At 36.6% G+C, this 12,887-nt stretch overlaps 2 protein-coding genes across 2 annotated transcripts; both read right to left on the minus strand.

Moving 5' to 3' along the window:
- Nucleotides 1-4,431: 4,431 nt before the first annotated feature.
- LOC135201508 (actin-like) lies at nucleotides 4,432-7,491 on the minus strand. Its single transcript, XM_064230495.1, has 2 exons — nucleotides 7,380-7,491; nucleotides 4,432-5,694 (listed from the first exon to the last, which is right to left on the minus strand). Exon 2 carries the CDS (start codon nucleotides 5,660-5,662, stop codon nucleotides 4,529-4,531), a length of 1,134 nt encoding a protein of 377 aa, XP_064086565.1. The 5' UTR covers nucleotides 5,663-5,694; nucleotides 7,380-7,491; the 3' UTR covers nucleotides 4,432-4,528.
- Nucleotides 7,492-9,338: 1,847 nt separating this feature from the next.
- On the minus strand, nucleotides 9,339-12,365 carry LOC135201509 (actin-like). Its single transcript, XM_064230496.1, has 2 exons — nucleotides 12,231-12,365; nucleotides 9,339-10,606 (listed from the first exon to the last, which is right to left on the minus strand). The coding sequence occupies exon 2, from the start codon at nucleotides 10,573-10,575 to the stop codon at nucleotides 9,442-9,444; it is 1,134 nt and encodes a 377-aa protein (XP_064086566.1). The 5' UTR covers nucleotides 10,576-10,606; nucleotides 12,231-12,365; the 3' UTR covers nucleotides 9,339-9,441.
- Nucleotides 12,366-12,887: the final 522 nt, after the last annotated feature.

The raw sequence follows: 12,887 nt of genomic DNA on the forward strand, positions 1-12,887 counted from the left end.
ATCATCAGTCTGTGAAGAAAAATACAAAGACATTCTATACACAATCAATTAGAATTACAAGGAATTCACAATTTAAAAATAAAGTCTAAAAAAAAAGGCTAAAAAAAAACAGTAAAAAGAGCAGTAGTCTCTCTTTTTATTTACTGCTCTTTTTACTGTTTTTTAGTCTTTATTAGACTATATTCTTAAAATTGTGAATTCCTTGTAATTCTAAATGACTGTGAATAATATGTCTTTGTATTTTTCTTCACAGACTGATGATGCAGAGATGTTATGTGCGAAACGTATCGTATGGAATAAACTTGGCCTTTTAAATTTCGTATCATGGACTCCTTCTGGAAACACTATATCTATCTATCTATCTATCTATCTATATATATATATATATATATATATATATATATATATATATATAGATATAATATATATATATATATATATAACATATATCCAATTATATATATATATAGTATATATATATTATATATATATATATATACTATATACATATATCTATAGATATATATTAATATATTATATATATAATATATATTATATATATATATATATCTATAATATATATATCTATATATATTCTATATATATATAGATAATATATATCTATATCTTAATTATATTATTATATATATACATAAGGATTATATATTATAGATATATATATATATATATAAGATATCTAATAATATATATATATATATATATATATAGATATATATATATAATATATATGTGTGTGTGTGTGTGTTTGTGTGTGTGTTAGAAAAGAGATACAACTGTTGGTATTCGGTGAACACTTAAAAACATCCCCTTCTTTTCAAGAACAACCAATGTTCCTACCAGCAATGCTGCCTAAAAATAATAGGTCTCTTTTATTAGGCGCTTATCTCACTTATATAAATACTGCGTGGTCGGAATTGCTGCTATAACTAAAGATAAAATTGAAAGGTTCGTGTTTAGCTCTCTCTTATAACCAAGATGTACCCTTGAGCGGTCAGCTTTATTTACCATGAAGATCTTCTCTCTCCTTTCGGTTACTGTGCAGAATGTTGTCAAGTTGTGATTTACGTTCATAATAAAGGTCAATGAGTAAATGAAAGATGTGCAAAAAAAGTTAAACTCCTGTTCTCTTCCCTGAAAATTTCGATAATGTTAGCAGGAGTACATCCTGTGACATACGCACATTTTCTTCTTGAAGTCAGTTATAAGATTTTGGGGTAGAGAGAGTTCAAGAACTGAGAGATAGAGAAGGATGATGGTCAAAAAGAAATTAATTCTGGCTCATACGAGTTAATGCCTGTATGCATGAAAAATCCTCAGTTATCCGTACCTTAGCTGCATAACTATTAAATGACATGTAAAGTTATCCTTTTGTTAATAACAAGTCATACAATGCTTTCACAGAGAGATAAGAGGTACCATCAAAACCAAGTGACTGAGATATGACGTCATCTCTATCATGTCGTTCAGAGTAACATCAAAAGTCCTTACCCAATCGCAAATGATATCTCTCCATGTCTTGATTGTTACTGTATGCTTAATTGTCACGAACTGTAATAAACTAATTAGTTTAATCTCCATTCACAGGAAAATTTTACGAGGTTCATATACGACGCCTGTTATATTAATAAAGCAAGGGGAGAAAAGAACAGTAGTGATAATATATACCACGTAAAATACAATGCAAGTCCTGGGAAAGCGAGACACTGCAACATGTGGTGTCAGTAAAAATCCTCTGATCGTATCTTCGGCAAATCAATTGTGGAATCTCTATCTTCAGAGAGATAGATTCTACAATTAATTCGTATTTCAAACTAATAACGTCTCCATTGACTATACTTTTTTAATGTAAACCTATGTGGTAAGCATCTTACGATAGATATCACCCTTAAATACCTAGAGAAGAATTGATCGGAGCTACAGAAAGGGAAAAAAATCATGAACAGTTGTGGGGTGAAGTAAAAAATCTCATTCTATGACGATTAACGTAAAATATTCCCAGATTAATTTCTTAAAGCCTCACCATACCCAAGCAACACTCGATAACACCATTGTAAATTTTTTTTTTAACAAATTCAGTCCTCGGATTAAATATAAGAAGCATCTCAGTCCAAAGGCATACAAGCAAAGGTCTAACAACCGAAAGGAAAAATAAATACGAAAAGGTTTTGGCAAATGTGGACCAGATGTAGAGTTTTTTTTATTTTTCAAGTCCGCTTGATTATAGAGTAATCTATTACTAACCGCAAGCGAGATGTCACGAACATCTTGTGGCAGGCTAAAAGGCTTTTAGGATGTTACAGTGAAAGAAAAATAATACCACAAAGTGACAAATATCAACATTCATTAAGGACGTCCTTAGAGATACACTCCACCCCCAAATAAAAAATGTAGAGGCCTGGTTGTAACAATAGAGAACTTACTAGACTCAAAAACTACCAAAATGCCCATTCAAACAGAGGAACAATACATGAATTACCCTGCCTCTTGTCGTATATTTCTCGGCTAAAACGAGTGCAATCTAAATTCTGAAAGGGATCTTTTATTCTTACGTGTTTCTGAATAAATTGGTGGATGTGTAAGTGTTTATGATGAGGGAAATCATAAGCATAAACTACCATCCTATTGTAAAATAGTTTACCTACTGAATGGGCCTGATACTAACTTTCGATACTCACTCACGGTACGTACTATCAAAGCACACGGAAATCCAGCACAATGAAAAATGAAGCTCAGAGAGAGAGAGAGAGAGAGAGAGTGACCCGAGAGAGAGAAAGAGGATAGAGGAGACGAGAGAGAGAGAGAGAGCAAAGTTATCTAACAATGATTTGTATTAAAGTGACCGCTTATCACTTACAAATTTCCCTTCGGTGTTGAATAATCATATACGCACACATACACACATACGTGTATATATATATATATATATATATATATATATATATATATATATATATATATATATATATATATATATATATATATATATATATATGTGTGTGTGTGTGTGTGTGTGTGTGTGTGTGTGTGTGCGTATATATATAAGGGTCAGGAAACAAACAGACAATTTCCTGGACAAACTGATTTCCCGTCGTGATACTCATAGGTAGTTTCTCAACCTCAGTCACAGAAAAAAAACTGGTTATGGTTATTTTGTAGTAAGCTCTGACAGATGCATACTTCTAAATTTGACTAACATCCCGAACTTTTCAGTTATTTGATCCCGAGTTCTCAATTTCCATGACTGAAATATATGTTTCTTGTGGTAAGTATATTTCCAACTGCTTTTCATAATATGCAAAGGATATAGTCCATCTGAAAGTATTTAAATCGTAGTGGCAGGATTTAAGCAACTTTCTTCATATTTTTCACGATTTATTTTGCCATTTCTCTATACTTAATTTATTACCTAATACCGCCTGAAGTGAAGATCATACAAGAAGAAAGCAAATCTAAAAAAAGAACTAAAAATTCTCCTATTCTGCAGGATCTATGATACTGATGAGAAAACACTAAAAGACAGTTATAAAATATAAAAAGCGACCTATTTAGAAAACGCATAAGGGCCCGCCAGAGAAGAAATCCTCCCTGTAGAGGGCTGCACCTAAAACCAAACAAAGTAAATATTAAAGTAAGTATAGTGCTCTAGCTTTTGTTGCGTTATAATATAATGGGTTTATCATCTGTATGTATTATTCACTGAACGACAATGATGAACGAATTCTTCTACATTGTATTTTACAATGCTGGAGAAGCCTCAGTCAATGCACTATTACAACACAGAATTTGTTTACCACTGACAAAAAGGTAAATGATCAGTTACGGCAGGTGGGAAGAATTATTAAGAAGGATCATTAAGCAGACATGTAAAATGAGTATTGTTCATTGTTAAAACTGTCGAAAATAAAAAAAAAAAATATTACCAAAAAAGAAAAAAGACATTAGCAGCCATGTAAGATAAGTGTTGTTCATTAGTGAAACTGACGAAAAATAAAAATAAAATATAACTACTAAAAAAGAAAAAAGGGCAGTAAGCAGCCATATAATATGTAAGTGTAGTTCATTATTAAAACTGCCGAAAAATATAAAAATATCATTACCAAAAAAGAACAAGGAAATTAAGCAGCCAAGCAATATGTGATCGTTGTTCATTATCAAAACTGTCGAAAAAGGAAAAATATCATTACCAAAAAGGAAAAGGTCAGATCTTATTCGTGAAAACTAAATGAACTACACTGATAATCTATGACGAAATACGTATTCCTGATATTACAGCTGGTTCTAGCATGGCTAAATAGGAAAATCGAAAGATTCAGACAAACGAAATTGAAATTCAAAAAAATATATCAAAGTTAAACCTCAAGTTCAAAATGCTATGTCTACATCGACACAGGGTTAATTTTAAACAAAGTACCGCATTCATAATTTATTTCATGTCATAAAGTACCCATAAAGGATGGAATGGAGTTACATTTAAACAAAGTGTAATCTTTAAGTTTTGACGTTTTGCTTAGAAGCACTTGCGGTGGACAATGCCGGGGCCAGACTCATCGTATTCCTCTTTGGTGATCCACAAGGCCTGGAAGGTGGACAGAGAACCAAGGATGGAACCACCGATCCAGACGGAGTACTTCCTCTCAGGGGGAGCGATGATCTTGATCTTGATGGTGGATGGAGAGAGAGCAGTGATTTCCTTCTGCATCCTGTCAGCAATACCAGCGTACATGGTGGTACCACCAGACATGACAATGTTGGCCAACAGATCCTTCCTGATGTCGATGTCGCACCTCATGACAGAGTTGTGGACGACCTCATGAACACCAGCAGATTCCATACCAAGGAAGGAAGGCTGGAACAGAGACTCGGGAGCACGGAAACGCTCGTTGCCGATGGTAATAACCTGACCATCAGGAAGCTCATAGGACTTATCGATGGAGGAGGAGGCAGCTGCAACGTTCATCTCACTCTCGAAGTCCAGGGCAATGTAGCAAAGCTTCTCCTTGATGTCACGGACGATCTCACGTTCAGCTGTGGTGGTGAAGGAGTAGCCACGCTCAGTCATGATCTTCATCAAGTAGCAGGTGATGTCACGACCAGCCAAGTCCAGACGGAGGATGGCATGGGGAAGGGCGAAACCTTCATAGACGGGCACCATATGGGTTACACCATCACCAGAGTCACAAACCTCACCAGTAGTACGGCCAGAGGCGTAGAGGGACAGAACAGCCTGGATGCAGACATAAGTGGCGGGCATGTTGAAGGACTCGAACATGATCTGAGTCATCTTCTCGCGGTTGGCCTTGGGGTTAAGGGGAGCCTCAGTGAGCATGGTTGGGGATTCCTCAGGGGCAACACGGAGCTCATTGTAGAAGGTGTGGTACCAGACCTTCTCCATATCGTCCCAGTTGGTGATGATACCATGCTCGATGGGGTACTTGAGGGTGAGGATACCTCTCTTGCTCTGGGCCTCATCACCGACGTAGGCGTCCTTCTGACCCATACCGACCATCACACCCTGGTGACGGGCGCGGCCAACGATGGAGGGGAAGACCGATCGAGGAGCGTCATCACCGGCAAAGCCAGCCTTGACAAGACCAGAACCATTGTCGCAAACGAGCGCCGCCGCCTCTTCGTCGTCACACATGGTGGTGGTTAGTTATGGGTTCAACTGTTATCCTAAAACATAAATAAATAGGAAAAAATAAATGAAAGTCGTTAAGTTGATTTTATGTTAACATAATTTCAAAATTATCTGTCATGATTTTATCGAAAACGGAAATTACATTAGATTGATTCTTTTTACCACCATACAAAATTGTATTTCTTCCTTGTGAGCTATCTGATTTACCATGTCCCTTTTTTTCTCTCCTACTCATCTCATATTAGATTATCTGAGACATCAAACAAGGAAAAGAGTTAGCAAAATTTCTAAAATATTTACACTACAATTTAATAATTTAAGAAACAGAACAATTAAATGCAAAGGATAGGATGGTGGTAATTATATATACAAAAATGTCAATACTTGTGTTCTGCAAGTTATTATCGAATTTCTCTAAACCGTCTCCAAAACATTACCGTTGGTTGTCGTTCAAAGCACAACGATACTTCTGAATGATCAACTGACATGAACAATGCCTCAAACATTTTGAAACGAAGAACTGTCTCAGTTTGTGGTGATAAAATTCTTAAAAAAAAAAAAGACTGCGATAATAACATCTCAAAGCTACTATTTGCACTTAAAAAGCTAACCTCACTTATTTGAAAAATAATTAATCTTCCAAGTACTTCAAAATACATTCATACGATTGATCTCCAACAGAAGGAAAATTACCAAAATGGTTTATGAAAGGTTGTTGGGGAATATGGAACCTGTGTCTTCCTCAGCGTTCTCTTAAATATTAAACCAACATGTATGTCCGATTTCGATTTCTGTGGCTGGGCCAATCTAAATCCCTTCACCATGAAATAGTTATTTTGCATATAAGTCGTCAAATTAGCAAAGAAAGACAAAGATTTATAGCCAAAGAAAGCGTATCATTGCCAAAAATACAATGGTCAAAGGCAAGTCAGGATTACGGGGTAGACTAACGTACGGAGAAATACTGGTGACGAAAAAAACCATGGCCCTTCGGTCAAATAAAAAAAAGCTGATCAACTCGACTATTATCTATTTTAGCAAATAATATATTTATGAAAAAATAATTCTCAAAATCGAATGTTATCCATTTCGAGGTCAAACGAACTGCTGTCATTAATAGGTCCACTCTGTTAGATTCTATCCGAAGGAAGCACCAGAACGTGTCTAAAATTCTGAGTTATGAAATCTACAATTAAATTTAGGTTATGAATTCTTGTAGCCTTCATGAGCTTTCACACTATCCACAAGTTAGGCTTCAGCTTAGGTTGCGGAGGTGCCTTTCAAAAACTGCAAAAACTGAAAATTATCGTTATATATATAAATTACACTTTTAACTCTCAAGAGTACAGTACACACACCCACACAACCGTAAATATACAAACATATATATATATATATATATATATATATATATATATATATATATATATATATGTATGTATGTATGTATGTATGCTTGTATATTACATAACCATAACAATGACAGCTAGAACACTAGCTATTATAACGTTCTTCCCACAGATTTAGAAATTTTAAGCCAATAAATCCACGTTAACTTGAATTAAGGAGAGAGAAACGATCCATGAAAGACAGCAAGGTTCACGATTCAGTGACGAAGAGATCTCCTACAGAGATTTTCACTTAATTATCACAGAACACTTGAAGGCGAAACTTTAGAGACAATATTAATAGCGGGTGTCCATTGACAAGACAGACCTACCCTGTCGGAGTCCAAATGAGACTAAAGAAACTCAGAACAGAGTTCTTCCTTATATACTGAAACGCCAACCTGTTAATCCTATTTTATTGCTTCATTTTTAATGGACATTTTGCCAAGAGATTGGATTTTAAAAGAAGAAACTAAAACACCAAAGTTGGCAGTCTTAGTTTAAAAACAAGAAATTAGAAAAGAAGCTTTCGTCATGAGTCACAGTATCTTAGGAATCTTTCTGATTGTTGTTGCATCTGTTTGGTTTTCGCTTGGATCCATGAGAAATTGGCTATTTTGAACTCTGGGGGTTTTATTCTAGCATCGATTGGCATGGGAGGAAGAACACGAGATCTACATAAGACGAAAAGTATGGAATAAAATTAAATGCTTATTTAACTATATTTTGTAAGACTAAACAGAGTATCTAGACCAGGGTACATGCATACATAGTTAATGCTTTATCCAAAGCGTGGGAGTAGTCCTGCTAAATAATTAAGTGGTTAACGAAATTCTAAAAGTTTTTGGTGTGAATTTATAAATCATGCTTACTGCTTCAGCAAAGAAAACCACCGGCTTGTTGAGTGGATCTTTAGGAACTCTAAAAATGAGAGTACATAGTAGAAGAAATATACCACATTGTATTATATTATTTTATATTATTTTATGATAAATATCAAATAGTACCCATATAATGCAAATTTTCATGACAGAAAAGACATACTGTAAAGTAGATATACATTCAATACGTTAGCAGTATCTAGGGTAGTAACTATAGTGGAACATTTCGAAATCTGCTCGACTTTAATTTAAAAATGAGAAATGAAAATGTAAGTAAGAACAAACATAAAAACAATAAAAAAAAATGGACATTAGCAATATAATGGTCAAAGACTTCAATCGAAGGCCAGTGATTTCCTAGCTTCAGCAATAAATTACCAGCGGATTTTCGTCAACTTTGATTCGTGAGTCGCCATTTTGTTTGGCTTGGGGAAAATGGACATTAAAAGCCACGTTTTCGGTTGCTTCTTTCGTTGCACCATCCTTCAGAGTTCAAATTAATTCCCGTATTTGTCGAAAACTAAGTCAAGAAATAACCGTACCCAAACTACACTACCACCCCTCCGCCCTACGCTGTACCATAGCCCTAGATTTTAACAGCACTGTACCATAGCTTTAGATTTAACAGTATTTACATGGAGCTAATTGACACCCTTAATGAGTCAGATCTAATCAAAATCAAGATACGTTTTCTCTGTGCTTAACTTCTTAATCTTTTGTGCCTCTAATACCAGTTCCCAGATGTGACCAGCAAGCATCCTAAAAAAAAAAAAAAAAAAAAAATCTGTACAATATATATTACTGTATGGAACTCTCACCCACGGCCTATGAAACTAAGCCGCAGCCTATGAAATCCTCAGCCGCTGTCCATGAAACGTTCACCACGGCCTGGTGGTGGCCTGCGTAGCTGCACGATCATGGCTAACTTTAACCTTAAATTAAATAAAATCTACGGAGGCTAAGAGTTGCAATTTGATATGTTTGATGATTAGAGGGTGGATGATCAACATTCTAATTTGTAACCCTCTAGTATCAGTAGGTTTTAAGATCTGAGGGTGGACAGAAAAGGTGCGCACAGACAGACAAACAGCTATTTCAATAGTTTTCTTTAACAGAAAATAAAAATCTCCCAGGCACACACCTGGGACTGAATCCCAGCCCAATCATGCAGGTCAACTGAGGCCAATGTTAATCCACAAATTCAACCAGGACTTTCATATTTGGAAAAATATATATACACTTTAGTTGTCTATAAAAATTACCCAGTGAAAGATGCGTGAAGGATCAGAAATCAGTCACTCAGCTATTTCTATATTATGGATAATTATCAACGATTTCATAATTAAGAACAAATCAAAATTGAGCGCCGTGCTATAAGAATACAAGGTGGGTTAAAAATAAAAGGAAAAATGAAATAAGATAATTTTTTAATGAATGTAATTACAGTCTTAAAGAAATAAAAAATGGCATCTTTCTTGAAGCTTTCTAGGCAAATATTATTCATTAATTTTACTTAGAAGCACTTGCGGTGGACAATTCCTGGACCAGATTCATCATATTCCTCCTTGGTGATCCACAAGGCCTGGAAGGTGGACAGAGAACCAAGGATGGAACCACCGATCCAGACAGAGTACTTCCTTTCTGGAGGAGCAATAATTTTGATCTTGATAGAAGAGGGAGAAAGATTGGTAATTTCCTTCTGCATCCTGTCAGCAATACCAGCGTACATGGTGGTACCACCAGACATTACAATGTTGGCTAAGAGATCCTTTCTAATATCAATATCGCACCTCATAACGGAATTGTGGACAACTTCATGAACACCAGAAGATTCCATACCAAGGAAGGAAGGCTGGAACAGAGATTCGGGAGCACGGAAACGCTCGTTGCCAATAGTGATGACCTGACCGTCAGGAAGTTCATATGACTTGTCGATGGAGGAGGAGGCAGCAGCAGTATTCATTTCATTCTCGAAGTCCAGGGCAATGTAGCAAAGCTTCTCCTTGACGTCACGGACGATTTCTCGCTCAGCGGTGGTAGTGAAAGAGTAGCCACGCTCAGTCATAATCTTCATTAAATAGTTAGTGATGTCACGACCAGCCAAGTCCAGACGGAGGATGGCATGAGGAAGGGCAAAACCTTCATAGACGGGCACCATATGTGTAACACCGTCACCTGAGTCACAAACCTGACCAGTGGTACGGCCAGAGGCATAGAGGGACAGGACAGCCTGGATGCAAACATAAGTGGCTGGTACTTGGAAAGTTTCAAACATGATCTGGGTCATCTTCTCACGGTTGGCCTTGGGGTTAAGGGGAGCCTCAGTGAGCATTGTTGGGGATTCCTCAGGGGCAACACGGAGTTCATTGTAGAAGGTGTGGTTCCAAATCTTCTCCATGTCATCCCAGTTGGTGATGATACCATGCTCTATGGGGTACTTGAGAGTAAGGATACCTCTCTTGCTCTGGGCCTCATCGCCGACGTAGGCGTCCTTCTGACCCATACCAACCATCACACCCTGGTGACGGGCGCGGCCAACGATGGAGGGGAAGACAGATCGAGGAGCGTCATCACCGGCAAAGCCAGCCTTGACAAGACCGGAGCCATTGTCGAAAACGAGCGCCGACGCCTCTTCGTCGTCACACATGGTGGTGGTTGGCAGTGGGTCTCGTGGAAACCTGAAAGATGCAATAAAGTGATTCATTTCACCTGCAGTAACCGCTGTTTGGGAAATCTATTAACAGATCTGAATAAATATCAATCAGACAAAGGTAATGCCACGGAGGAAAATGAAAAACGAGAATTGCCTGAGATCTTTCGTTCTTGACGACGCTTTATAAGGGTCGTTAAGACTGAAAGATTTCGGATGTTCTCATTTTTCATTTTCCTCCATGGCATTACCTTTATTTATACACATAGCATCTCGTCTTGTATATTTGATGATCAAATTATGTATTCATCAATCAGATATACACCAGCCCATACGGTGATACAGTATATTGACCGCAACTCTACGGATAACTAATCATAAAAAATCAAATTAAACTCGCAACTTAGGCTTAGTTATGTAAATTGCCTATGCTCTACTAATGATAAAGTCTTCATATAAGTCAGTCTGGAGTTCTTAATGCGATAAAGATATACTTACATACACACACACACATATGCATATGGTGCTACGATATATATCCATCATTCTGAATCATGAATACTTGGACCAATATTAACGGAAGGGAGTTTACCGTAAATAAAAAGAAATAATAAAAAAAAAAACAGCTACTAGGGAATCACCTAGTATGATCAGAAATGATAATAGTAACACTGCCGAGTAAGTTAGACTAGCATTTTGAGCACTGCATGTCAAGGATAGAAAAATCTGAAGCCTGACGTTCAGGCTTCAATAAAGGAAGAGTAGATGTGAAGGCGCCCAAAATGATAGAAAGCATTACGATAATCTAATAACCACTGAGAAAGAAAAGGATCCAAAGTAAAATTGAAAACATAGTCCATTTGGCTCAGTGGAATCAGTGTTCGTAGACTTCAGTGAAACTTTCTCTGGGGTTTTCCTATATCTCGAATTTTGTTTATGAGCTCCTTCACATTGACAATGATACTATGTCATTAAAAATCAATTTATTTCCTTTCCATGAGAACAAAGTCACAAATTAAAGTACGGTTCTTCGAAACACTTAGCTTCTCGCTATTATTTATTCTGTATGTTCTATATGACATGTGTAATCAATGTAATTCACACAAAAATTGTGTGCACAAAAGCGAAGTTCTCTAATATCGTCAGTGCACTGAATCTATTTCAGTTATGCGCACTTATTGTTAAATCAGATATCCGTTGAGCTATAATGACTAATAAGACAGAAAAGATATGGGTCTGTCCCTTGATGTGCGGTAAGTGTAGCTTTATTACATGAAGCAATCTCACATTTGCTCACTTAAAAGAAATAAAAGCTACTGAATTAAGAAGCCGCACGGTGGACAATTAATTTCCGTTTGCTAGTAAGAGGGTGACAGAGAAGCAGGGAATGACGACAAGAATAACGCCCGCTTCTAAAACATGACTGACTGCCCATGAATAGATTCAAAATAAAAAGTTCAAAATTACTGCACCAATCTGCATTTACACACGATTTCACCGATGTCAAAAACTTTATACACTGATAAATCCTGCCCCAACGAAAAACATGCTTTCAATTTCAATTTCCCCATTCTGTTCTTTACTGCTATAATTTTCTTCACAATACACGGCTTTGGCGGGGAGACACTAATCCCAATAGAACATGAACTTACTGCGTTGGAGTCCTGAGGAGACTAGGGCTATAAGCTGGTGACCATTCCTTTATATACAGAGCTGTCTACGGCTTAAGCCTTTCTGAGTGCTCATTGCTTCTCAGACATTCTGCCAGGAGTGTCACAAAAAATGTGTGGCCAAATTTAGCATCAAGCAATGTGACACCTTCTTTAGTAGTGTTGTAGAGAGGGATTGCAAAAAATAATGTTTTTGTATAAAAAAAAAAGCCAGGAATTCCTCTATTTATGTTTGGTGTGACAATACAGGAGCTGTAAATTAAGTGACTAACATACCTCTGTTACTGTCAATTAACATTCAGGGAAGAATTCTAAGTCTCGGGTTGCAGGAAGATATTCAATTAAGATGGAATTTTATTTCCTTCAGGCAACAAACAGGCACAAACAAAAGAGCCGATACTTACACAAACCCCTCCAAGAAGTAGCTTTGTGAGTCCGCCTTCGTGACCTTACGGTCACCTTCATTTGATTTGCCGGAGTTCATTCCCTTCTACTGGGTAACATTCTTAGTTACTTTCTTATTTCCTAGCCCTAAAACGGACATAAATGTAAGCATAACAATTGGGTGAAAATATGCATCTTCTTTTGTATGCAAGCAAAGCACGCACATGCATTCATATGCATATTACCATGGGACAC

This window comes from Macrobrachium nipponense, chromosome 28 (genome assembly GCF_015104395.2).
Source record: "Macrobrachium nipponense isolate FS-2020 chromosome 28, ASM1510439v2, whole genome shotgun sequence".
Classification (NCBI taxonomy): Eukaryota; Metazoa; Arthropoda; class Malacostraca; order Decapoda; family Palaemonidae; genus Macrobrachium; species Macrobrachium nipponense.

Coding starts and splice junctions, on each gene's coding strand:
- LOC135201509 (XM_064230496.1), bottom strand. CDS start 10,575: ATGTGTGACGACGAAGAGGCGTCGGCGCTCGTTTTCGACAATGGCTCC.
- LOC135201508 (XM_064230495.1), bottom strand. CDS start 5,662: ATGTGTGACGACGAAGAGGCGGCGGCGCTCGTTTGCGACAATGGTTCT.